Raw genomic sequence first — 27,511 nt, forward strand, 5'->3', positions numbered from 1 at the left:
TGCCACAGTCCAAAGGCGCCTGACGCGCAGGAGAAGGAGCCTTTCACTAGGGCCACTTGAAGGCGCAGGCGGCCCTTTAAGAGCGCCGCAGGGGCAGGGCCAGCGCCGCTGCTCTTTCCAGGCTGCGATCGCTGAGGCGGGGGCGGGGCTGCGGCGCCTCTGCAGCCCGGGGACAGCCGCAGTTCTCCCTGGGGACTGGCGGAGGGTGGGCGGCGGCATGGACGTGGGCGCCGCGGACTTCGAGGAGAAGCTGCCCTCGCTGCAAGAGCTCATCCTGGGCTGTGACTTTGTCGGTAAGGGAGGGAGAAGTGGAAGCTGCCCTTGCAGCCAAGGCCTCGCCTGAGCTCAGCCAGTGGACAGACCTGTCGTGTAGGAGGCTCAAGGCATGCCTGCGCCCCCAGGGCTTCTCAGGGCTTGTCCTCCTGGACCACTTCGCATGGTCCACCCATTCAGAGCACCACTGGCAGTAACTAGCATGGACATCATCACTGGTTGCTTCTGGGTTGGGGGGCCAGATGCAACATGACAAACAGCAGTAGGCTCAGGGTGGACAGGAGGGCTTTTTCTAGTGCAGGAAAATATGCTTTGGAGCTCTGCTGGCCAAGCTGAGCCTCCTACTGCTGTTTATTGCATCATGTTCCTGGTCTCACTGCCAAGTGTCCCGCAAGCACCACCAGACACTACCTCAAGTACCGCCGGTGGTATCTGTACCACTGGTTGAGAAACACTGGGCTTCACTGCCCCCAAGTGGGAAGCCCCCAAGCGGTGATATGAATTGAATTGATGCCACTTTGCAACCCACTGCTGTGTATACATGTGCAGAAGTCAGCCTTCCTGAATTCATTGGGCTGGTTTGCCTCTAGCCTAGGCAAACGTGTAAGATTTTAACAGCCTGGTTCAAAACATTCCCTTTCCCCTAAGGCAGTGGTTCTCACACATTTAGCACCGGGACCCACTTTTTAGAATGAGAATCTGTCAGGACCCACCGGTAGTGATGTCATGACTGGAAGTGACATCATCAAGCAGGAACATTTTTAACAATTCTAGGCTACAATCCTACCCACACTTACCCAGGAGTAAGTCCCATTTACTAGCATTGTTAAAAGCATGTACATAATAGCTTGTTAAAAATACAGGTCTGTAAACATTTTCCCAAAAGCATTCACATACTATGAGAGCACCAAGTCTAATATATTAAAAATAAAATATTGAAATGAATGGGGACCCACCTGAAATTGGCTTGCAACCCACAGTTTGAGAAACACTGCTCTAAGGGATTGTACTGTACTGTAAGGAGGGGATTGTAATATTCTGAGTCTAAGAGCCCTATCCTGTCCAGTTTTTCAGCACTGGCGCAGCTGCAATGCAACCCCGTGGTAAAGGAAAAAATGTTCTCATATGTTGAGGAGGCCTCTGTGAACTGCCTACCCACTACACAATGCAATGCATACCCCATTGGCACAGCTGCACTGGCAATTGGATAGGATTGGGCCCTAAGAGCCCAACACCATGCATGTCTACTTGGAAGTAAATCACATTGTCTTCAGTGGGACTTACTCCCAGGAAAGTGTGCATAGGGTTGCAGTCTAAGGAATTTGTGGCAAATGATGGTTCTCACAGTTCTTTCTGGAAAGTCAGGCAAATTAAACTGGTATGAAACCAATGCTTGCTTGTAATATAGATCTCACCAGTAGTGCTGGCTCCAAACATACCTTTGTGGGACTTTGGTACTGCTGAAGGAGAACGTTTGTGGCTTTAAAAGAATTCTTTGCTCAGATCCCAAGGTGTGAGTTGCATTGCCAATCACATAACTTGTAGTTGACCTGGCTTAAGGGAGCCAGCTAAGCATCTTTACCGTCCTCTCTTACTAGTATATAGTGGAACTGCAAAATTTTCTTTATTTTTAGAATGAAGAAATGCCCCCCCCCCCACTTGTGAAGTAAACACATACTGTAGAGTTAAGAGAAGTATCAAAAATAGCTTTTTGGATCTTAATAATAATTGTATTGTATTGGCAACCTTCAGTCTCGAAAGACTATGGTATCGCGCTCTGAAAGGTGGTTCTGGCACAGCGTCTAGTGTGGCTGAAAAGGCCAATCCGGGAGTGACAATCCCTTCCACACCGGGAGCAAGTGCAGTCTGTCCCTGGTCTGTCTCCCTGGCTATGGGCCTTCCTTCTTTGCCTCCTAGCCTCAGACTGTTGGCAAAGTGTCTCTTCAAACTGGGAAAGGCCATGCTGCACAGCCTGCCTCCAAGCGGGCCGCTCAGAGGCCAGGGTTTCCCACTTGTTGAGGTCCATCCCTAAGGCCTTCAGATCCCTCTTGCAGATGTCCTTGTATCGCAGCTGTGGTCTGCCTGTAATAATAATAATAATACAGATATTTATATACTGCCTTTCTTGGTCTTTATTCAAGACTTTATTCAAGGCGGTTTACATAGGCAGGCTATTTAAATCCCCATAGGGATTTTTACAATTGAAAGAAGGTTCTATCTTACAAGAACCACAACATTCAGATGTTTCTTTCTGATCTGGTTTCACATTCTGGCCTCCATCCTCCCACGCTCAGAGTAGATGGAATAACTCGGCTCAGCTTGTCAGCTGCTTCAAGGTCACACGGTGCTGGTGGCCTCGAACTGGCGACCTTGTGGATGTTATCTTCAGGCAAATGGAGGCTCTACCCTCTAGACCAGACCTCCTGCCCTCTAGACCAGACCTCCTGCCCATTGATCTTCCCATTGATCTTCTTCAATGTTGTTTAAGAGAGTTGGCACTCCAACTGGGTATGCAGGCTCTTAATACATTTGTGAAGAAACTTCTCTAGAAGGGTATAGGTCTCATTCCTTTGTACGTGAAACCTTTATGTGTATATTTTTATTAATGTGATTTTTAGAGATCAAAGCAGTTTTATTTAAAAAAAATGAGACTAACAGATACATAATATTTGCAAATGCTAAAATATCACTGAACAATTACAGAGTTGGGGAGGCCTTGCCAAATAAACACATTTTTAAATTCTTCATTAAAACTGCAAGTTTGGGAGCTGTGCAGACCTTTTTGGGAAAGGAGTTCCACATTGGGGCCACCACAGAAAATGTCCTGACTCTTGTGCCTGCCAATTGGTGGTCCAGTGAGCCGGGCTTCTGATTCAGGTCAAAAGGCCAGGCACGCTGACACAGTAGACAGTGCTGCTGGGGCTTAGTTAAACAGTGGATTAATTTCTAGTACTGAGCACTAGCTGCTTAGTCCAAATGGAAGAGCTTTGCAGCCTGATCCTAAGGTGTGCCTATTTATATAGTATCATCAGTGTACAAGGTAGTATAAACATGTATAGTATAGTATAAACTCTCCTTCTGAGAGAACAGGTCCCTGACCTGAGACGCTTACAAACTAGATAGACAAAAGGGGAGACCACAAGAAGAAGGTGAGCGAAATAGAGGCAGTGTAATATCCATTCTTTGTATCTTTCAGGTCTTGATATGGAATTCACAGGTTTGCATTCATTGTTTCCACCAGATGGAAAGATCAGGTAAGTTTCTCTAACCATGCATCAGATAATTTGTTCAAAGAAATAATTTGAAGAAGTACAGACAACATTATGGGAGTACTTGTTGCTTATTTTTCCTTTTAGCCTCTTTGATTCCCCTGCCGAGTGGTATCGGAAAGCCAGAGCAAGTGTTCAGCAGTTTACAGTGAGTCAACTTGGTGAGCTCTCATCTTTTCTTTTGTCAGACAAACTGAGGTTCTGAAATCCAGCACAGGATGGATGAACAGCAGGAGTGTGGTGGGAGGAGCTGTGGTTGCCTTGTCTCCCACTTCAGTGAGTTAAAAATCCATGTCCGGGTTGCAGGGTGGCTGCTGGAAGATAATATTGCTGTGTGGTGCCTAGGTAGTGTTCCTTATGTAGGGGTGTCCAATTTTTCTAAAACTGTTTTTGAATCTTTCTTGTTCTTAAAGTTGTTTTTCATGTTTCCTTGGCTTAATGCTGTGCACTTCCCCTTTCAAACACTGCAGAGTGCAGATTTTTTTTGGGGGGGGGGAGTAGTGGTGGCCATGAGCATGGCTCTTGCTCTTAAAAGACCTTTCAAGGAAAGGGAGTTTAAAAAGCATGCTTTCGCTTTTTTTACAAGGAGAATTTGTAGTCTTGATTCCCTTCTTCACTTTAATTCTCTAGTGTTCACACTGAATGAGAAGTTGGTGTAAACTCTTTCAGTGCAAACACTAAGGAAGTAAAGTGAAGAAGGGGTCAGGATCACAGATTCTCTTTAAAGAAAGTGACAGAAGGAAACATCTACTCCCATATTATCGGTGTGAAGGTGTTCTTTCTCCACTACAGGGATATGTCTGCTATAGGAAGTGAAACCAAGTTGAACTCTTGAATATCCCCCATTTTGAACATGGTCCAGGGAGTAGGATAGGGAAGAATGGAGTGACAGACAAACAGACAGACAGACAAATTACTCTCGGATAACCTTTGCAAAAAATGCTGGTTTTTGCTACTGCTGTTTGCTTCTGTTCATAATTACTAGTTTTTGATGCTGCTATTAACCTAGCTTAATAAGGAGTAGAGGAAACTAAGCGCTCATGACCAAGAGCATAATTTGTGGATGTTTGACTTATACTTAAATTTCTTTCAGGATTGTCAATATTTTCCAGTGAGAAGTCGAACAAGTAAGTAACGTGTTTCCCTTGCAGCTGTTGTGTTTGCTGGTTGGATACAGTGCTGATGAGAATAACTTTTGGGCCTCCTCCTTTGAAAGTCCACTTCTGTTAAAAGGTGGCCTTCTGTGTTTTGTTTCTCCTTGCAGGTACATGGCACATTCATATAACTTTTTCCTCTTCCCTACGACACTTGGTGGAATGGATTCGGAATTCTCTTTCCAAGCATCTAGCATTCAGTTCCTTTCTCACTACGGTTTTGATTACAATAGGGTATGTTTTCTGTTGCAAGAAGGCTAGAGAGAGGGCTTTTTAAATGGGCGAGAATTTGTACACAGGATTTTCAGAGGGATTTTTTTGGCTCATGCTTTGCATTTAAAGATGCAGCTATGTCAGTGGATCCCAAATTTTTTAGCACCAGGATCAACTTTTTAAAATGACACTCTATCAAGACCCACCTAGTTTGTGACTTAAAAAAGCCACCCATCTAGACTTAAACAAAAAGATCTAGAAAGAATTTATTTACAAGTATTTATTTATTTACAAAAAGTTGATCCATTTCTCTTAATTAGGCAGCTCTAATGAACTTTAATGAATGCTCTTCTTCCTTTCCCATTTTTACCTAGAAAAGAAAAAGAAAAAAAAATCAAACTTCTGTGTGTGTTTTGAATTCTTTATTAGGAGGCATCAACTAAGACACATTTATCTCCTTATATTTGCACATGCTTGCAAACTCAGGAGCTGAGCTGTTGCAGGATAATTAGCAACTTACTGATTTTTGAATAGCCTCAGGGCTTGAGACAATTAGTTATCTGATCTTGTTTACATTGGATACTCTGCTCAGTGCTTTGCAACACATCAAAAATAAGTTGCATTTGCCCAGTATCACCCCCAATGCAAACTTATTGGTTCTGGCAAAAATGACCCCATAGACCAGAGGTTCCCAAACTCTACAAGAGAGTAGGGAGGTCCCTAAGTACTTGTGGGGGACGGGACGGGACTACAGCGATGGTGCTTCCAGGATAGCGCTGCTGCTAAAAGGGGTATTTAAACATACCTGGGAGTCATTATAGCCCTCTGGAGGGTTCAGGGAACCTGCGGCCCCCTCTGCAGGCTTCCCCGCTTCCCAGAACTGCTCCCTGAAGCTATTGTGACCCAGAAAGAATGCATTTTGTGATTCTGTTGCTCAGTTGAGCAGAAGCAATAGCAATTCTCTGAATATCTTACACTTGTATTTTTTAAGTGCTTGAAATTATGACTTAGCATTGACTTACTGAAGTGCAGCCACTTAAACACTAGTGTGGGCTAAGAAGTAGAGAAAATAGAAAGGGTGACTAGTTTCTATGCAGCTTAGCATGCAGAACTATTGATGTGTAATTTTCTCCTTGTTCAGTTTCTTAAAGATGGGATTCCATACATGAATGAAACACAGGAAAAGAAACTTCAGCAGCATCTTTTATCTGGTAGCTGGACTCTCCATAGGTAAAAGCACTTCTATGCCTCTGTTTCTGTATTGGGGTGAATTTTTTTAAAAAGTTTGAAATAATCTGGATTACTTGAGATAATCTCTTTTAAAACAGGCTTCTGAGCATTTTTCTTGGTCCATCCCTGGGTGGACTATCTCTCTCATTTGACTTTTGTTCTTTCTTCTCATCTTGCATTGCCTTCTTCTCCATGGCTCAGGACAGTTTTCTTTGATTTGTTTCATGTCTTGAGCAGGCTGTTCTCATAAGTATCTTACACTTCTGTTCTAATCGCAGCTTCCCCTTCTTCTTCTGAACGTCTCATTTTGCTGATCCTGTCTTCTTCTTCCATACCAGCTCATGGCTTTTATTTCACCTTCAACATAAGAGGCTCAGTTTCTTCCACCCATCTTCCATCCTTTGCTCTGGTCTTTTTCATTTCCCCTCTACCTGGAACCCTTTGCTTGCCCCATGGCTATCAGAATTGAGACTGCAAAAGGAGCTGAAGAGCTTCCAGTGAATACGTTCTCAGTCATTTGCTATCTCTGCCTTTTTGGGAATTGATAGTCCTACTGAAGGAACTGAATAAGTACAAAAATCAGAGGGGAGTACTGTGAAGTCATTTATCTTTCAGGTAGCTATTCCAGGGACTGTAGTTAGCAGCAAAGTGCTTGCAGCAGGGACTTATGGCCTCCTAACCCATAAAGGTCTCTATTTCCTACAAGTACCAAGAGCTGGAGTGTATCCTTTGAATACCTTTAGGTTAACATATGAAGCTGTCTTGGGCCAAATGAGACAATTTCTCCATCTAGCTCAGTCTTGTCTATGCTAACCGGCAGCTGCTCTTCAGGGTTTTGGATAGGTGTCTTTCCTTGTCCTATCCAGAGATGCCAAGGATTGAACTTGGGATCATCTGTGTACACCGCAGGTGTTCTGCCACTGAACTGTCCCCCCTCCCTAGCTTCCTCTCTACTTTTTTGTACAGAGGAATGGAAGATTCTTCAGTTTGGATCATCATTTTGTATATTCTTGCTATTCTTTGTCTAGTGGTTTCAGCAAGGATAAAATGAAAAAGGTGATTGAAGAAGTGACGCTCTGGGTGGTGTCAGCAAAAGAGGACGATTCTATAGTTCTGCATGATGTACATGGTAGGAAGTGTGATTCTCAGTCACTGTTCACCTTTTAACATTCTGCCCGATAGTCCATTTGCTTGCTGCTGTTCTGCCTGTCTTCCTGTAATCTTGGTCTTTTTCCCCTGTAACTGTCTCTTCTGGCTTGTTCAGTTCCATGCATCTTTGGTTCCGTATCGTCAAAGAATGGAGGCAGTGCATACAAGGGCACTGAATTGTTCTGTTCAATGCATTGTTGAAACATTGTACAACCTTCTCAATTTGGACATCCACATGCATTTACACTGTAACTGTATGATGTACAGCTTCTCATTGCATAACCTACGTGCCTTCTCCTTGTAGGCTCCCAGTTGTTTGAAATACAGCTGATTCTAAGACAAGCTCTCAAAGATATTTGGACGATTCCTTTGGGACTTCAAGAAGTGAGTTGAGTGAAGTGGTATCTAGAGGTGGGACCAGTGTCTTGATATTTTCCTAGTTGTTAGGACTCAAATGTCTTTCCATTCAATTGCACAGACTTTGGTCTCTGAGGATTCTGCTAAATGGTAAACTTTCATGAAAGGAACCTGATTTAAGAGAAATACTAAGATTATAAATTAAAGCCTTCAGGTCACTTGAGGTAGAACAACATTGGCTGTGCTGTATTTCTTGTCTTTTTTTCTAATGCATCTTGGCAAATAAGTCCACAGTCAGTACCAGTTGCTTCCCTACACACGCTAATGTTATCCATTTGTGAAATGTGAAAAGCATTCACGCTTTAAAGAAGTAAATGTGTAATTTATCTGCATCCTTCACTGAAAATGGGAATATATGAAGCTTATGTTGTGGTGCTAGTATTAAGGCTGTGATCAAATCTCATGATTCTTTATATATGCAAGTGCTTGGGTGTATGGGCAGTGCACAAAACTTCATCCATTAGTTTGGTGCTGATGTATTCCAGGTGATGGTGAAAAAGATTAACCCACAGCGTCGCTGGCTGCTAGAAAAAACTTCTTACGACTCTTGCCAAAGTGAGCAAATTCTTCTTTCTGCAAGGGGCTTCACCAACCTCTTTCAGACACTTGTTAAAGCAAAGAAGGTAAACCCCATAGGTAGAAGGTCCTTTCTCTTTTCATCTGAATGTATTGAAAAAAATGCACACTTTAGAACTTTACACAGGCACAATGTTTTTGAATGTAATTTTTTTTCTTTCTAGCTGCTGGTGGGACACAATATGTTGTTGGATCTTCTGCATCTACATGACAAATTTTACAAACCTCTTCCTGGTAATACCATTTCCAGCGATAATCACAGTGTTTATTATGCCCTGTTCCAGCCCCTTGATTTGCCTTTCAGTTGCAGTTGGAGATCTCAACTGAAATGTTGTATTATGATCATTCAAGTTAAAAACCAAAACACCCCCCCCCCCCAAAAAAAAACCAGGATGGTGATTGGTAATTGCTCCTGAACCTTGAATCTATGTAAGGATCTAATAGATCAGGGGTGCCCAAACCCCAGCCTGGGGGCCATTTGGGGCCCTCAGGGACCCTGAATCTGGCCTATGGGGAGCCCCCGGTCTTCAGTGAGCCTCTGGGCCTCTGGAGACTTGCTGGAGCCTGCGCTGGCCCAGTGTGATTACTCTCAGCACAAGGGTCGACTGTTTGACCTCTCATGTGAGCTGCAGACCGAGGGCCCCCTCTGCTGCTTGCTGTTTTCACATCCATGAAGCAGCAGTGGCAGCAGAGGAAAGGCCGGCCTTCTGCAAGGTCTTTTATAGGCCTTGAGCTATTGCAAGACCTTCATTCATGTAAGTGCCATCTCTAATATATTCATTTATGTAAATTTTTTCAAATTTGAAATGTAAATTAATTCTTTTTTTCCCTGGCCCCCAACACCAGAGAGATGTGTCAGAGAGATGATGTGGCCATGCTGCCAAAAAGTTTGGACAACCCTGTAATAGATGCTCAGTTTCTGGAGAGGCTGATGGCAGTAGCTTTGTTGTAAACTACCAAGCGAACACTGTAGCCACACATGAACAGACACACATGCATGTCCTTTGGTTTCCTTATTTTTTTTTTCAGAAAACTATGAGGAATTTAAAAAGAACATACACTTTCTGTTTCCTGTTCTCATGGACACAAAGAATATAGCAAAATCCATCTGGAAGGTAACTTTCATTATCTCCTTATTTTCATGATTAGGCTATCTCTTGTGGACTGCCCCCACACTGCAGGGTACAGTGCACGCCCCATTGACATGGCTGCATCAGTGCAGGAAAATTGGATAGGATTTGGCCCTTAATGACTTTAGGGGAGATGATGAAGGGCACAATCCTAATCAACTTTCCATCACTGGTATAGCTGCGCCAGTGGGGTGTGGGCTGCATCCTGCAGTTGGGGGAAAGTCATGGAGGCCTCCTCAAGGTAAGGCGATGTTTGTTCCCTTAGCTTGGAGTTGCATCGCCCTTATGTCAGTGCTGGAAAGTTGGTTAGGATTGCGGCCGAAACCACTTAAATTTCCATTTGTGTATGTATAGCTGAACAATTGAAATCTTGCCTTCCAAATCGGAGCGTGTGAAAAAGGGAGGCTTTGTTTACAGGCGCTAGCTTTGATATTGTATTTGTGTGGGCTGCTTCGTGTGCTTTGGTCCCTGTATGGAGATTGTCAAAATCTCTATAGGTGCACATTCTCATTTTTAGGTAAGGATTTCAGTTGTTCAGAAAACGGACTCCCTTTCAGCAGAGCGCCCTCCTTCTGCTTCAAAAGCACTGGGGAATCCACAGATGATGGCAAAGATAAACTGCAGATTCCTCCAACAGGTTTTGATGTGCAGGAAAACCTTAGTTTAGTAAATTCTGAGTATTGTTAGTCACTTGGTAGTAGAGCTTGCAGTAATCCTTCTTTGTTTTGAGGAGCACAAGGATGGAGAGGCAAAGCCTGAAGGCTGAATGGGACAAGAAGCCCTAGGACTGGATGTGCTATGCAAAAGTGGTTGACGTCCAATGCCTGATTCTCCATTTCTACTTAATGATAATTTCACTCTTTCAAGTCCTTGGCACCTAAAAACTGCTCTTTATTTTTCTTTTAATCAGGAATATCAGTTTCCTCATGCTCTTAACCTTTTGGAGGTTTATGAAATACTCTGCAGGTGAGCCATCTGAATTTTGTTTTTATGTCTCCATTTGGCCTTAAGTTGTGTGTATTAGCTTGCCTAAAAAAACTAAAGGGAAAACAAAGTGTGCAAGCCTGCTTTGAACATGTTGGCATGGTGGCAAGTTTATAGCACATCTGTGACCATAATTTTTGTTTTTCAAATTCAAACTTGTTTTGCCTCTTCCAGTTAAAAAATTGACAGCCTAGTCTTTCTGGTTTATGATTTCAATAGAGAGGCAAACAAGGTGGATTAATGATCCTGCTTAGAAACTGATAAGAAAAAATTGAAATCTGACAAATGATAACTATCTTAACAGCAATGTGAATCCCACAAACCAGTCTGGTCCAGAGATTGTTCATGCGGATGACTGCCTTAGATACGGTACGTCTGGTTTTAGACGCAAGCTCTGGGTATGTAGCTACAGTCTGATGAATTTAAAATGTGTAGTCTTATTCAGTTTAGGTCTCCAAGACAAACTAGCTGGAGCACTTTACAGTGGGAGTGGAAATGACACAAACCTGAATAAGTTTTACAATTAATGTACAGTTATTTGCTTCCTTGCAGGACCCACTTGCATGTCTTTTGAAAGTAGTTGGCTGCATGCACTTTCAAATGCACTTTTTGACCCTAACCAAATGTATGCCCTGAAAGTAGTATAGGTTGATCCTAATCTGCAGATTTTGGATCTGCGAATTTGGCTCAGGGCGGGTCCCCTGGACCTGCGTTGAGAAAGATTCAGCCCAACATGAAGCCTCTGGAGGTGACTGGAGCTATGCTCCGGTTGCCTCCATAGGCTCTTCTGAGGCCCATAAAGCCTGTTCAATGTCTTTACAGGCCTCGGCATGGTCTTCAGTGGTCCTAGAAGGGCACTTCTGGTTTTCATTTGAAAACTGGAAGTACTCTTCTAGGACCTCTGGAGGCCTTTCTATCTCCACAGGCCTTAGAAAGGCCCCTGAAAGCATCAGAAGGTCACTTCTGGTTTCACCAAAAACCAGAAGTGGTCTTCCGATGCTTTCAGGGGCCTTTCTGAAGCCCATATAGGCTGCGTGCTGCCTCCACAGTCCTCAGAATGGCTCCGGTTGCACTCAGAGCACAGTGGTACCCAAAATATGCATGATTTGATTTCATGCAGAATTTGGTATCTGCAAAGCATCCAGGAACAGAACCCTTGCAGATAAGAAGGCACCACCTGTATTGTAGTTGTCTCCTTCATGTTCCCAGCACCCTGTAACTCAGGCCTAGACAATCTGCCAGGTCAAATTAATTTTGTTGGCATGGGATGCTTTCATGGGGATTGGGAATATATCTGCTTTTTAAAAAAGGAAATCCGGTATGTCCACATAATGTACTAAAGTGTCAAATAGTTCAGTAGTTGGGCTGTGTCAGACTTTGGAGCCTAATAACATGATCTGATGACATTACTTTCGTAAAGATTTTTGTGAATGTCTCTTGTGATGAAGCAAGCAACAAGATTGGACTGTCCTGTGGATTCTTAAGGGCCAGTTGGAAACAGCAGCATAATGTGAAAATGAACATGTGACTTTCCAGTCTTTTACTAATCTGATGACTTTGATCCGAAAGCACTTCTGTGGGCTGTCTAGAGAGGTTTTATCTCTTCTGTTTTTGTTGGAATACTTTCAGCTGCAAAGAAGTTTCCTCATGAAGCAGCCTATGATGCAGTTCTCTGCGGATCAGGTATTGGTGCAATGAATAGAGTCTAAAATATTCCTTTTCATATTTATTTTGTTAATCCAAAATCTGAGGCTCTGTATAGTTCTCTGATTTGTTAACTGGAAAAGCTTGATGCTCAGATTGGAGAACCTGTAGCATTCTTTGACTTTGCAGTTCATAACAGTGACAGACAAACCCCCAGAAAATGTGCAGACATAAAATGAGCCTTTTTAAAAATGTCCTTGAAAAAGCAACTGTGATAGATGCTTTCAGAACAAAGTCTCTTCATATAATGGACAACATGTTTGTCAGTAATCTGCAGCTTCTTCTGCAGCAAGAAAATGGTACAAGAAAAACATAGTCTCTGTGTGTGCTGTTCTGCCTTCTTAAAGGATAACATAGCAAGGTTCCATGGAACCTGGCCTCAATTTAGCACATGTATGTTTCATCTTAATAGTGATAAATAGACAGTGTGTGTGTTTTGGTCTGACCTCTAGCTGAGAAGTGGCCCAGTGTGTTCATCTCTTAAGGCTGACTCAAGTTCTTATGATTCCTCTTTGAGATTCTAGGTTTCTCTTTCTGCACTTCAGTGATTTTTATGCTAGCAGTTTGCCTTTCTTGCAGGAGAGAAGTGCTTCCAGGGTAGATGGAAGTTTGTTGGATGGGAAGATTGGTATTGATTCAGAAATGTTCTGAGGGCCTAAAGGACAGATGGCATTGACACTGTCTTATTCTTGACCTCATTCCGATTTTTGAGTATCTAGCAAAAGAGGGCGAAACTGTTTTAAAGTTTCCGTGGACCAAACTGAACATTAGATTAGGTGTGTAGTGTTAGACTTTCGTTTCTTATTTTATTTTAAAGCGTTGCAGAGGTGTGTGTGCAATCAGGATTGAGTCCATGGTGCAGTGAATATTACTGCGTTGAACCATTTTCACCCAAAGGGTGAAACTCTTTCCCTTTCCCTGAAACTGGCACCAATGATAGGTTCCCTCCTAAAAAAAGAACATAAGAACAACCCCACTGGATCAGGGCATAGGCCCATCTAGTCCAGCTTCTGGTATCTCACAGCGGCCCACCAAATGCCCCAGGGAGCACACCAGATAACAAGAGACCTCATCCTGGTGCCCTCCCCTGTATCTGGCATTCTTACATAGCCCATTTCTAAAATCAGGAGTTTGCACATACACATCGTGGCTTGTAACCCGTAATGGATTTTTCCTCCAGAAACTTGTCCAATCCCCTTTTAAAGGCGTCCAGGCCAGACGCCATCACCACATCCTGTGGCAAGGAGTTCCACAGACCAACCACCAAAGAAAAATAGCAGGGTTTTTTTGGGTGGGAGGAGAGGGGTGAGTACTCATTATGATCCCAGAGTGGATAGAAAAGGTTTAAAAAACAAAACTATCCACTCTCTGCTCCCAGTTCTATTGTGAACATGCACAGAGAGCTATTATTCAAAGTAAAATAAAAACTCAGGGCTGAACTAGGCATTTAACTTGTATTTTGGGCCTTTGTAATTCTGTTATGGGCATGACCATTAAATTTGTTTTGTTCTAGTTCTTCTGAAACTAGCCCATTTGCTCCTTTGCAGAATGTCTCCGTAAGTAATGGCTTGAAACTTTAGGTCTCTCTCTCTCTCTCTTGACTGAAGATCAAATTAATGTTATTGAAAGAATGTTACAAGTTTAGGATAGCAAGCTGAAGCAGTAAAAATTCATCATCCAAATCACATAGCAGAAGTTTCTGTATGTTTTAAATTTTCTGCGTATAGATGGCAGAAGCACAATCTGTAACCTTAACATATGAAGAGTCCTACTGGATCAGGCCAAAGGCCCATCTAGTCCAGCTTCCTATATCTCACAGTGGCCCACCCTGGCCAGGGTATGAAAACAAAGTTTTTGTTCATAGATTGAGAACTGTGGGAGTCTCTACTCTCTGACTGAAAGCTGTTGTGGCTGACTCCAGACTATTCTTAATCCAAGGATTGCAGACTTATAAATTGCAGTTGGACATAGGAGGCTAGAAACTGGTGACTGCTTTTATTATACAGGTATTTAGCTGTGCACAAATTGTTGTGATTTTTCTAGACAATAGATGGGTATTCTTAATGTCTGTTCTATCTCTCTTCCCCTTTTTTTTATAAGTTTTTTTTTCCTCTCTTCAATATAGAGAAACAGCAAGGACTTGCTCCTCTTTTTCTCAGTATCTTGACGTTTTGGCTGTATACATGAACAAGGTGAATCTTATCAGAGCTGGTGCTCAGAAAATTGTGAGTATGAAATACAAAATCATCAGCTCACACTAGATTCTGGCAAGCAAATATACAGAGGTCATCCATTTGTCATATCTCCTCAAACCACAAGGGTGGCAGGTCTGTGCACAAGACCCAGGGAGCGGCAGCTGTCTGAGATTTGCCATTTTGGAGGTGGGGTAGTTTGAAGGACTGGGGACTAGGGTGGATTTTTGAGTATGATCAACAAGACAAAGGGTGGCACTCAATGGTGGATCCTCTTCATACCATACCACCAGACTCTTGTATCTACCACATTTTTTGTCTTTCGGTAATGTCTTTGATTATACCCTGCAAATGCATTTGCTTCAGATGATGTTTCTTTTTTCATCTTGCCTGTCAAAATCCACAGGCCTTTGCACAACAGCATTTCCATCTGTGTTGAGACCAATTGTGGGAAAAAGAGGATTTCTATTTGATTCGAGCCACGTGTTAGAACACCAATTGTCTTGTTAGGTATTCAGAAGTGATGACGGGTGTTTACTGGGCAGAACAGTGTTTCTCCATAACATAAGAATATGTGCATGCTGTGAATATATATAGTCATAATTTCCTCAATAATAAGTGTTCAGTGCCATTGTGTAATAATTATAATGCTTGACCTCAATACCCACACTCTCTTTTGCCCTTGATTCATTCTTGTACATGGAAGAGCAGTCGTCTGTCAGATGCAGTGAATGGAGTCAGTTGCCATAGCTGAAGAACTTGACTATGTTTTCAGGTCTCATTTTCAACCAGATTTTTACTTAATATAATCTAAGTTTGTTGCACAGATTTTATTTTCATCCACTAAGGAAACTGTGTGTGGACACAGTCTTTTTCATAACAGAAGTTGCCTTGAACCATGTGTAGTTTGGCATGGATTTAGGGCCCAATCCTGAACCATGCGCGCTGGCCTAGCACCGGTGTGCACTGTTGCAAATGTGTCATAAGGCATACCTGTAACAATTTGCACCAGGCCAGTGCTGGAGCTGGCGCAGCGCAAGCCAGCGCTGGCTGGCAGACAGAGGACCGCTGCCCGGAGCGCCAGGTGAGTGCCGGGCAGTGGAGAGGTACATCTGGGCGGGGGAGGCGTTCCAGGGCAGGGTGAAGTTGTGGCGGGGGGAGCAGTTGGGTGGGAGGGGGCAGCAATGGGGGCAGGGGACCTGACACAGGCCTCCTCAAATCTGCATCCGTCCAATAGCAAGCACAGATTCAAGGAAACCCATTGGGGCCTCCTGGGGCTCATGGGATAAGGGAGCATAAGCTCTCTTATTCCGAGTAGCCCCCAAAATGCTTCCCAGTCCTTCAGGATGCAGCGGCAGCCATTTTGCTGCGGCGCTGGGAAGCTCAGGATTTGGCTGATAGGCAATTGTCTTTTTCTTACACCCTGCTCTCCCACTCTGTGAAGACTATACTTCATTTTTTCCCCTCAGAATTTTTCTGGTTTGGATGATACTGACAAACACCTTCCGCTCCTGTTAGTGAATGTACGAGGGTGGCCTGGGGTGAATGAAGAGCAGATCCATCGGGAGCTGAGATTCTTCTGCAGATTTGATGTGCAACGGCTGCGAGCAAACCAGTTTCTCTTGCTAACGAACCAGTTTAAGGGGTATGAGATCAAAATTTGAATTCTTCTACCCTGCTGCACTCTTTTGTATGAATGTATTCTCTCTGGCATTGATAGACCCGGGAGGTCCTTCTTCCAAGTAATCTGAATTCATGGTGACTTCAGATGTGCTTGTGCTGTTTCGTGCAGCAGCTATGTCCCTGTGCAATGCCAATTAATGTGTACTCTCTGCAAATCCAAGATTGCAAGAAATGCAAAAGTGCATAAATTCAGTACGGATGCTTTTTGAGCTTATGCCAAAAGAACTACCTGCAAAGCAATGTAGTATTCTCTGTGATTGACAGTGTTTGTGATGGACTTATTGCTCCGAATCAGGTCTCAAATAATTCACTAAAACCTGTACATGAGGCTGACTGAGGTGGGGGGGGGGTGCCCTGTATTCCCTTCTGCTGCTCTTCTTCCTCTCACCCTGGATTGGAAAAAGAAATGTGGGGGAGAAGAAAAGAAAAAGTTAGAGCAGGGGTGTCAAACATAAGGCCTGGGGTCCGGATGCAGCCCGCTAAAGCTTTTTATCTGGCTCTCAGCTGCTGAGCAGTGCTGAGGTGTTACTGCTATGAGGGCAGCCCACATGAAAATTGGGCTCTCCCATATCTTGAAATATGATCAAGATTTGCGTATTTTCTCTTCTGTCATTTGCAGCTAATGAGTTCCTAAGTGAGAAAAAGTGCTTATTTTTGGTTATGACCTGTTTAATAACATCATTTCCTGCCTAATGACATCATTTCCAGCCCTCAGCAGGTATCATGAATGCTGTTCGGCCCTCAGTATGAAATGAGTTTGACACCCCTGAGCTAGAGTGTTGATGCTTTTCCCACACCGCTTTTCTCCTCCACACTTCCTGTTGCACCCCTCATCAGTCAGTCAGTCAGTCAGTCAGTCAGTCAGTCAGTCAGTCAGTCAGTCAAAGTTTAATTGTGGTCATGACCATAGGTCATTACAATACACCCCTCATCCTTTTCCAAGCCAGCGAACAGGAGGAGCAATGGCTGGCACTTTACACGTTAAAGGGGGGAACTGGCATGCTGCCTTAGGTCCCAGGAGGTCTTGGGCCTGCCCTGATTACAACTCATGGCTATTATGAACAGAGCGGGCAGGCAGAGCAGTACAGGGTTGCTTTAGACCAGGGGTGTCCAAAGTTTTTGGCAGGAGGGCCACATCGTCTCTCTGACACTGTGTCGGGGGCCGGGGGGGGGAAGAATTAATTTACATTTAAAATTTGAATAAATTTACATAAGTTTACATAAATGAATATATTAAAGATGAACTTATATGAATGAATGAAGGTCTTGCAATAGCTCAAGGCCTATAAAAGGCCTTGCACAAAGCAAGGCTGGCCTTTCCTTTGCTGCCGCTACTGCATCACAGATGTGAAACAGCAAGCAGTGGAGGAAGCTCTCATCCCACAGCTCATGCAAAGAGGTCAAACAGTTGCCCTCACGCTGAGAGCAGTTGCGTTGGGCCACTAGGGGCTCCAACAAATCTCTGGAGGGCCAGAGGCTCATTGGAGACTGGGGGCTCCCTGAGGGCCGCATTGAGAGGCCTCGAGGGCCGCAAGTGGCCCCAGGGCCGGGGTCTGGGCACCCCTGCTTTAGACCCTGGACCTGCCTATTTTCCGGGCTTTCTTTTCCTAACAAGAAGTAGGGAAGGTTGTCTAAGCAGTTTTCTTTTCCTGATGTTGTGGGATAGTTTACGTTTTGGAAATAACGGACTCTGTTCCTTCTGAGACTTGATCACTGCAGCAGCCAACAAGGTGACATTTCCTTTTTATTTAACTGCCCTATAATGTGTGGAGTGGGGAGAGGGAAGCACTGTGGAAACGAATGCACCATATGCTTTGTGTCCCTTGCTGTGGAATGTCAAGAAGGGACTTGGAAGGAGGAGGGGAAAGCACCATGTAGCAGCTGCTCTTGGTTTTGTTTTGAATGGGAATGGAGAGGGAAAGAGGAGGTGTAAGACTGGGTGGGTGTCTATAAACAGGAAAATGTGTCTGTGGGGTGGAGAGGGCTAGGGTTGTCTCTGCTTCACAACAGGCAGCCATTATGTGGTCAGAGTATTGTGTGTAAGAATGAAAGGGCGCCCATGTTCTCAGTGTGGCAGTGGCCTGGGGTCGCAATGTATAGTCATGGATGCTCCAAAACCTTTCTGCTCCTCTTAGTTTCCATCTGGTCCCCTACCCTACACATACTCTTTTTTTCATCCCTGCTGACTTGTGTGAGTGAGGTGAATCTTTCTGGTTTTTTGTCCTTCCCTTTCAGGTATAGGTGAAGTGAGTGCAAATGTGGAGGAGAAGAAAGGGGTGAGCTAGAGCATTGATAGAGCCCACCCCCACCGGGGGAGGGGGTGTGGAGAGATGGATGGATGAGAGCAGCACATGGGTGGTGGAGAGAGATTTTAAGCAGTACTCTTTGGGGCGGGGTACCAACTGTCAAAATTTTACTGTCTGCAACTCGCCTTTGTTGTAAACATCGGGTTGTTGCCTTTTGAATAATGTATCACCCCTCTTGTTCCAGGGTCCGGGTGGTTCTGCAAGAACACAAAGCTCATCCCAACCTTCAGATTTCCCTGTACCACCACTGGAGGCATTCACCACAAGTAAACTGCTTCCTTCAGTAAGTGAAGATAGCATGAAATGTTAACTTTCCCAAACTATTAATAAAATTATATACGGCGATGCTGTTCTTCCGTGTAACAGTAGTATCCTGTTAACTGTTCTTGACAACACACTTTGAAGCATGGATCTGGTGCAGGCAGATCTTAAAGACATGAGCGCATGAAGTAATTTTATATCCATACTGGTTGGGATTGGAGAAATAGATAGAAGTGCTCTGGGAAAACTATGCTTGCTGAACAGTATGGAAGAGACATGTTCAGAAACTTGTGAAAGAGTGAATATAGAATAATAATAACTTTATTTTTACCCCGCCTTTCTCCCCGAAGGGACTCAAGAATAGAACTTAAGTTAGGGAGAACTGTGTTACATCCGTTTCAAGAAAATTCTTTTATCTTTTCAGAATTTGTGGCATTGTGGCCTCTTGGTCTCTAATCACCTTCTTGCTTGGAGGCTTTGTGAATCGTGTGGTGTAAAAGCTCATCTACCGGAAAGCTTCCTGCTGCATTGTCTGGTCACATCTCTTCCCCATAAACAACACTTACGATAGATTAAAATACTTTGCATTTTTGTACAAGTCCTTTAAACCTCTCGTTCCTAATGTGGGAAGTAGACAAGAAAGAGCAGGCAAGTTTCTCTGTTCAGATTCTGCTGAAAGATAAGAGAATTAACGACCAACCCCAGCTTTGTGCCTGTCAGTGTAGAACTGGAAGCTGTTTGTCTCTTGGGCTGACTTTCTAGTATTTGAGTTGCCTTTCCTCTTCCTGTTTTTCCCCTGTGTCTTTCAAGTACTATATGGTCTAGCAAATATCCATCTGTCCCTCTTTCCATGTGCCCCTGATGGAAAAGGGCACATGTGGAGGACAAAACAGGTGCAATGTCTAGTTATGGCCCTCTCATTCTGATAGATCTTGGAAGATAATTGGGCTGCCTGATAGATCTTGAAGGATAATTGGGCTAGGTCTCTGCTACCACCAAGACAAGGAAAAGCCAAATTGAGAGGCCACCTTGGAAATCACCCTTCTTGATCTGTAAAGGAGTTTCCAAAACCTTGGGGATCTCTACTTGTACAAAAGTCAAAATAAACAATAGTGAAGGCTGAGTGGTATGGGAGAGTGTAACAACCCGCCATTTGAGGAACTGATACCAGGGAAGCAATAAAGATCAGTACAGAGATGTTTATTAAAAGCACATTAATGTGCTATCAGAACTGTTATCTGCACTAAAAATGCCTAGTAAAGCATCATGCAATTGGTCTCTGTATAAGCTCTGTGTATTTTTACTTGCTGTATACTCATATGAGCTCTGGGATCTCCTTGTCTTCCAGATCAATTACACTTGATCTTGTAATTGCAGCCTAATTAGACTACTACATTTTGTTTTTGTTGGTTTTTTTCAGTTTGTTGGTTTTAAAATTGTTGGTCATATGCTGAGCCTATGAAAGTCAAAATGAGATAGTATTTACAGTGGAAGATTCATACTGGAGATTCTTGAAAGCAATCAGCTGCTCTTTGAGCTAGGGAGGATTCTAAGTTGGCTTTAACTCAGTTCTGCCCAGCCCACAGGTATACACATTTGATCCCTGTTGTGTATATGCAATATTGGGCAGAAATGGCTTTAACACACAGCCAGATTCTGCGGAGGGGTGGACTGGGGTTTCCAAACCTTTTGAAGGCACAAGCACCAAATTGAGACACTGGACGTAGCAACGATGATGATGGAAAAAACAAGAGTTGTTTTACAGTTAGTACATTTGTTAGTACATTTGTTAGTTGTTAGTACATTTCCTTCCTCAAAGGTCCAAGTTTGGTTATATATAATAGTAGAGAGAAAGGTATCCATCTGAAAAATGAGACCATCCACTTTCCTATATTACAGGAAAAAAAATGCCTGTTAATTTAACCTGCCTCTTCTGTGCTCTGCTACATCACCCTGACAGCCCAATTCTAACTAGTGTTGGCACCGCCAGGCCACATGGCCTGCACTATGTCCAGCACTAGTTTGGTAACATCTGGAGGTATCCTCAGGGTAAGGGGATATTTTTTCCCTTGCTCCAGCCTGCCCTACAGGGCTAACTCAGACCCATGCCAGCTCAGTTAGCTAGCAGAAGTGCAAGTAGCCCTGTGTAAGGCTGCCTGGCCTGGGAGGGAGGTTAGAATTTGGTGGAGGTGGCCTCTGCCAATCCTGCCTCCCTCCCTGCTCTGATCTGCCATCTATTCTGCCCTCCATTCAGAAGTACTCCTGCACTGCTCAGCACAACTACTTCCTCTGATGTCCCTGAGTTGGGATGCAGTGTCAGTGGGGTGGTGCACACCTCCCCCCCCCCAGTGCTGCTGACTCTCAAGTCAGTGCAAGCATGCCTTCAGCACATTTGCAACACTCTAGGCCGGTGCCGGCAGAGCGCTCCTTTAGGATTGCACTCTGAGCTGTATTGAAAGAATGGTAGTCATGACTAAGAACCATTGAAAGATGACGAAGTTGTGACTAGCTCAAGTCCCACTACTTTCAGTGGGACTAATGACTTTCTTTATCTTCCAGCCAGTATTTAGATTTCCCCTTGAAATTCTGTAGTATAAAGCACGCTGCTGAAGCTACTCTCATAATTATGAAAAATATACAGCAGGCTGCATCTTTGCCAAATATTTTGTGCAGCTGCTCTCATACAGTAATCCTGTATTAGTGAACACTTGAAAAAAATATTACTTCAAAAGGCAGGAACTTCATAAGTAAACTTAATAAAGATGACTACAAAAGTATGATCTCACAACTCAAGGTAAAATTACTGACTTTTTGTAACTGTCTTGCTGGATGCATGTGACTTAGGGCTAGAGTAAATAATATTGCAAATCATTTAAACCGAATGAAAAGGTTGTCTGTGGTGTTGCACCATTTGACACTTCTGAACAGCCTGTTCCTGTGTACATTTACTTAAAAGGAAGCCCTGTGACCAGTTGGGACTACCTTCCTTTTGTCCCTGTCTATACTCAGAAATACATGCTAAGTCTTTTCATGTATTGTCAATATTTAGCTTACTTTAGCTTATCCGTAACAAGAATGCAAGAAGTTGCTTGCCAAAGTGTGTAAGACAACCTCCTCTGTATGTAACGGAGATCATGGATATAAGGCAATCAACAATCCTAAAACAAAAGGACGGCTAAGTCTGTTAATTTCATCAGAGTGTCTTTGAATTGCTTGTACTCCTACTATGCATATTTAATACGGAACATACAACTCGCAAGAAATCACCCACCAAATGATTACACAACCTCATGGAAAGGAAAGGAAAGGTGAGATGTGTGTCAAATACTCCTTAAGACAAGCTGCTCTACTTTAACCACTCTTGCACTTATGCAATTGTTCTAATATGTAACGCCAGATTTGTATTCTTGTAGCTTAACTATCATCAGTGAATCAAATTATAAGGCAAAAATGCTCACCTTGCTGCTATAGATGTGTCCAAGATGGTGAGATTGGTAGAAGTACAGAGAGAATCAGTTGGTGGAGTAGTGTGGTTGAAACCTAGCTTCAATGACTGAGTATATTTATAAGGAATGAATTGGATCTATTGAGAGATTATCCTGATGGTGGTGAGGCACATGCTCTTGTATCTAACTGAAATCTTAAAGCATGAGCTAGCACAGAGCTAGGGGCTTTTGAATCCAACCAGATCAATGGGCTTGTTCATGCATAAGTTTTTGAGGGGTGGTGTTGTACTCTTGGGGTTCCAACATGAAGATTTTTGAGTGAGAAAAGACATGAAAATATGCCCAACCCAAGCTATTCTATGCTGTGTTTAGGTACTGTCACGGGGTGGGGCAAGTCCCTTCCCCTTTAAGATGGGCTGGGTCAGGTGTAGGGTATTAACAACTAAGGAATAAAACCTGGGGTTGGGTGCCTAGAAAGGAGAGTGCAGGGGGAAGGAAGCTTACAGCTTGATAGTGGAAGCAATACTGAGATTTGTAAGTATAGTTTTAGCCTCTTTAAGATCTTTCTTGTTTTTAAAGCTATTGTGTTGCATATGGAAATGTTTTTATGGAGCAATTGAACTCCCTTAAGTTTAATAAAAATCTTTTATGTAAAACATTTGGTGCAGTAATTGACCAGGGCATGTATGATATTGGGACCTGGCTTGGAGTAAGCAAAAAATAAATAAGCATTGCTCTTGAGGGTGGGGGAGGGGGGTTGAGTCCTGGCTGGGTTGGTGTCTCCCCTGGTCCTTCCCTACCCCAAGGGCAATGTTTGTTACAGGTACCTCTTAAGTACATCAATTTCTGGATCGGATTATAGTTGCAGATTGAAGCACCTTTTATTTGAAGCTTCATAAATAAGGCACAATAGCCAATCCTGTTTCTAAGTGCAGGGCTTATAGGGAAATATAGCATTTGTTTATTGAACTGCCTTCAAGATTGTCTATGGCCATAAAACAGTGAGTGAACCGCAGTTTTCTGCTGTGTGCAGCTCACTCACCCCTACTCATTTTGGAAAGGGGCTCTGTGCAGGCACATCTTTGCTGCCTGCCATTTTCTCAAAGGAGGAACGTAGGAAGTCCACAGGCAGTTTATTGTTTTTGTCAGTGGGTGCTCTAACATATCAACACTCTTCATGTAAAGCATTTTCCACAGTCCCAGAGTGTGGTCAATGCACATGATACATACAACCCCTTTATTAAAGCTAAGCTGGTCTCAGTCAGGCCAGTGCCTGGATGAGTGACAGCTTGGGAATTCATGCATCCAGCTTTAAGCTTCATTATTTTTTTTTTTTTTAAAGAATACAAATGTAATGAAGAAATACGATAATGTGAGTGCTTTTCAGTGCCCAGAAACTGATTGTGCGCAAAGTCAGTTGGCATCCTTCAGTCTCGGAAACCTATGGTATCGCACTCTGAATAGTGGTTCCAGAACAGTGTCCTCTCCAGTGCGCGAAGCCTGGGTAAGGTAGATATGAGGATAGACTGTTACCCATGCAGCAAATCCCCCCTCTCCACGTCGCTGGAATGGTCCAATGGAAAGGCAGAAGCCAGTATGGTTGGTTCTAGCGGCGTCGCAGGAGTTGTCAGAACGTGACTGTGTTCAGCCATGAACTGCTTCAAGGACTCCGGCTCCGGATTTTGCCTTGAGGTTGTCTCCTGAAGCCTTTTCCATAACTGGATGTAGCCACAAGGCAGTGGAGGTTTGGGATCAGAGTTTTCCTTCTCTCAGATGAGCTGCCTTCCCAGGCTAACAAGTCCCATCTACCAGGTGATTAAAGATTAATAATTAAAGATTAATTATATAATGATGACTTGGAGAAGGAAAATCAAAGTGGGCATCAGATGGGAGCAAAATAGCAGCAGTATTGCTGCAGTGCTCTGCTTGAGGGTACCTTCAATGAGCAGGTGTTCTTCTGGAGAATGAATAAGTGATCTTGATTATCATTGATAAGCCTTAGCAGTAGAAAATAGATCCTATGATATCCATTCAGCCGAGGTGCACTGCTGAATTCAACTAACACTTCTGTTATTTTCAAGATGTTCTAATAAGACTCTGGAATCATCATCATCATTCATAAGCCTTTATTGGTATTAAAAACAGTTAATAACAGTAATAGCCACTACATTGGCTCTTGTTATTATTGTTATGTTACCAAAGAGAAAATCACAACAAGGAACTAATGAGGGGAGAAAGGAAGAGAAACAAGGAAGAAATATAGGGTCAGGGAGGGAATTTTAACTTGGAAACAGCGGAAAGATAATCTGGTACAGCATTAGTGATAGCCACAGAGCTATCACTTAAAAGGACAAGTAAAGGTTCAGTAGAGAAACCAGAAAGAGAAGACAGGAAAGGGTTCAGATATGTGTCTCGAAGGGATTGGTGGGCTGGACAACGAAGTAGTATGTGAGCCACAGTATCCAGTTCTAGAGAACAAAAAGGGCATAATCTGCAATCATGTGGGATCTTGGAGAATCTGCCAGAGTGAACAGCTGAAGGGAAGATGTTAAATCTTGCGAGCATAAATGCTCTCCTCTTACTAGGGTTAATTAACTTACTAAAATAGTTAAAAGGGCGGCCAAGTGAGGGGAGAAGGCCCAAAAACTGAGGAGAACAGATAGGATTAAGAATGGAAAAGAGTTGATTGGATTCAGATTCCCAAAGTTTGGATTTAATGATTGAATGGGCCCTATGGAGGTTAATATTGGTGAGAGATTCGGGGGACAAATCCAAAGATAAAAGCTTGAGATCAATAAGTTGGAACCACATAGAGAGAGATGAGTCCTTTAATAGGTCTTTTAAAAGGGACTCAGAGTGAGTGTTTAAATGTAAGCGAAGCCAAAATTTGAAAGTAAGGGACCACGTGATGGTGGAAGGAAGGTGGATCCCTAATTCAAGCATGAGGGTGGATAATCTAATTAAATTGGGGACCCCCAAAATTTGTCTAAGGAAAGAGGCTGCGACTTTATCAGGAATTCTCTGGTTAAGCATAGTTGATTCTTCATCCATTCCCATATTAATTTAATATGTAACAAAATTTAATTTAATTTAAATTTACCACATGAATTTAATGTGGTAACAGAAGATAGCATTAATTAACCTGGAAAACATGTGCTGGCACAAATTAATTACCCCACAGGCTGCAGGTGGAGTGCTGTATATGAGGGACACTGACTAAGTGGACAGGAATCATTGACCAAGCAAGGAAGAATGGCTTCTGCAGCTGGTGCTGCATTCATTGTTATTTCTCTCAGCCTTTTTCAATAGCTGAGGGAAGCCACTTTTTAAAGTGAATAGTAGCTGGTTTTTGTGGCTGTGAGGAATGTCATGAACAAGACTCGGGCTGATTGAATGGTTATCCCTGTGTGCATATGTCGTAGGTTTGAATCCCAGTCTATTCATGTTTGCATGCAAAATAAGATGACAGCGTAATGGACAAAGGATTGTAAAATATTTTCCCTTATAAAGGGCATCTTAAGAAAACATACACATCTTGTTGTTGGCATCCTTCAGTCTCGGAAGACTATGGTGTCACGCTCTGAATGGTGGTTCTGGAACAGAGTGTCCTCTCCAGTGCGCAGAGCCTGGGTAAAGTAGGTATGGAGGATAGGCTGTTACCCATGCAGCAAATCCCCCCTCTCCACGTCGCTGAAATGGTCCAATGGAAAGGCAGAGGCCAATATGGTTGGTTCCAGCGGCGTCGCAGGAGTTGCCAGAACGTGACTGTGTTCAGCCATGAACTGCCTCAGGGACTCCGGCTCCGGATTTTGCCTCGAGGTTGACTCCTGAAGCCTTTTTCCTAACTGGATGTAGCCACAAGGCAGTGGAGGTTTGGGATTAGAGTTTTCCTTCTCTTAGATGAGCTGTCTTCCCAGGCTGACGAGTCCCATCTACCCAGTGGCTGTTTAGTCGCCTCTTACAACAAGTACAGCCAAACTGAGGGCCTATTCTTATCCCCAGCCCCCAGGGGTATAAGGGTATACACACCTTATAGTGTCATTTATTATACTATAATTCACATATACTTTGCATGATGTACAGAGAAGCAGTTGCTTGACTTAATTAATTAATTAGACCAAGTACTCCAAGTGCTCCCGACTGGTGTCTATACACTGCTGACATGGTTGACTAACGTACCTGCAGACATCCACCAACGTGTGTGCAGGGATTGTTCCAAACATCTCTGCAATTGCTTCCCTTACATGTTTGAGTGTTGTAGGTTTTCTACAATGAAGTATGTATGAATTAGAGCTCAATAAAATGTGTGTACTTTTTTTTTTTTGGAGCCACCCTGTAGTTGAAAGAAGGCAAATCATTGTCTGGGGGAATCATTGCCTACTTATTCCAGACAGGCTTCTGTGACTGTAAGCTCTTTTTTAACCAATTTCTGTCTGCCCACAGGTTTACACATTTGGTCCCTGTTACAATGTTGCACAGAAATGGCTTAACAGAGTTGTGTAAAAGTAAAGCCACACCCAAATAGCACCTGCTGCTCTGCTATCAGTCATGAAGCTTCTGAAGGCATAGGAGCCCTGCTAGGATGAGGTGACTGGCAACTCCATATGCCTCTTTTTCAGAATCTACTCTTGTCTCTGATGCTGTTTAATAAAAACGATCACTTCACAACAGGTGTTGTTACCTTGTTGGTAAGGGTTTTAAAGAAAGACATCCCTTTCTAGTTATTTTTTAAGTTAGCTGCCATCACAATGCAGCTTTAAAGGACTTTGGGCCCAGGACTACTAGGGTTCAGGCTGTGCTACGTGGGGAAGCTATTTTGCAGCCTCTGAGTTTCTTTGATCCACTGGGCTCAGTCAACTGGCCCATAGCTGCCATTATTAAAACATGAAATAGAGAAAAAATTAATCACAAATCATAGGGACATGTTTGCAGCTTACATAGTGAATACCTTTCCAACAAGTACTTACACAATCAGACCAAAAGATCCCAAAAAATGTATTATTTTGTTATGATGTTAGTCAACCCACCTAAACTGAGTGGCAGGAGAGTTAGAACAGACTAAAGAAAATATTTATTTACCCAGCATGTAATTAGTCTGTGGAACTCCTTGCCACAGGATATGGTGATGGCATCTGGCCTAGATGCGTTTAAAAGGGGATTCGTCAGATTTCTAGAAGTCCATCACAGGTTATCAGCTGTGATGTGTATGTGTATCCTCCTGGTTTTAGAAATAGGCTACCTCAGAAGGCCTAGTTCAAGGGAGTGGCAACAGGATGCAGCTATCTTGTTGTCTTGTGTGCTCCTGGACAAAACTGGTGGGGCATTGTGAGAGACAGGAAGCTGGACTAGATGGGTCTTTGGCCTGAAATAGCAGGGCTCTTATATTCTTATGTTAAATGAGTAGCAGGAAGGTAGTCCTACACAAACTGCTTCTCCCCAATTCCTTTTTCCAGCTCTCCTACCCACACTGCCTTTTCAGGAGACAAAATGGGTGTGGGAGAAGAGGACAATGAATGAGAGGTAG

The 27,511-nt window shown here is 43.3% G+C and overlaps 1 protein-coding gene across 2 annotated transcripts; it reads left to right on the forward strand.

The window, feature by feature from the left end:
- Positions 1-172: 172 nt before the first annotated feature.
- On the forward strand, positions 173-26,570 carry PNLDC1 (PARN like ribonuclease domain containing exonuclease 1). Of its 2 annotated transcripts, none has more exons than XM_066611347.1 (19): positions 173-293; positions 3,470-3,527; positions 3,630-3,703; positions 4,636-4,669; positions 4,807-4,930; positions 6,051-6,139; positions 7,168-7,268; positions 7,593-7,672; positions 8,191-8,328; positions 8,446-8,515; positions 9,311-9,396; positions 10,322-10,377; positions 10,700-10,764; positions 12,025-12,078; positions 13,613-13,655; positions 14,225-14,324; positions 15,761-15,936; positions 18,465-18,563; positions 26,431-26,570. In XM_066611347.1, exons 1-19 carry the CDS (start codon positions 218-220, stop codon positions 26,510-26,512), a joined length of 1,605 nt encoding a protein of 534 aa, XP_066467444.1. In that variant the 5' UTR covers positions 173-217; the 3' UTR covers positions 26,513-26,570. The 2 variants fall into 2 exon arrangements, with proteins under 2 accessions (XP_066467444.1, XP_066467445.1); XM_066611348.1 differs by lacking the exon at positions 26,431-26,570 and adding an exon at positions 18,966-19,839.
- Positions 26,571-27,511: the final 941 nt, after the last annotated feature.

This window comes from Tiliqua scincoides, chromosome 1 (genome assembly GCF_035046505.1).
Source record: "Tiliqua scincoides isolate rTilSci1 chromosome 1, rTilSci1.hap2, whole genome shotgun sequence".
Lineage (NCBI taxonomy): Eukaryota > Metazoa > Chordata > Lepidosauria > Squamata > Scincidae > Tiliqua > Tiliqua scincoides.

Coding starts and splice junctions, on each gene's coding strand:
- PNLDC1 (XM_066611347.1), top strand. CDS start 218: ATGGACGTGGGCGCCGCGGACTTCGAGGAGAAGCTGCCCTCGCTGCAA. Junction 13,656..14,224: donor CTCCTTTGCAGAATGTCTCC/GTAAGTAATGGC, acceptor TCTTCAATATAG/AGAAACAGCAAGGACTTGCT. Junction 15,937..18,464: donor CTAACGAACCAGTTTAAGGG/GTATGAGATCAA, acceptor CTCTTGTTCCAG/GGTCCGGGTGGTTCTGCAAG.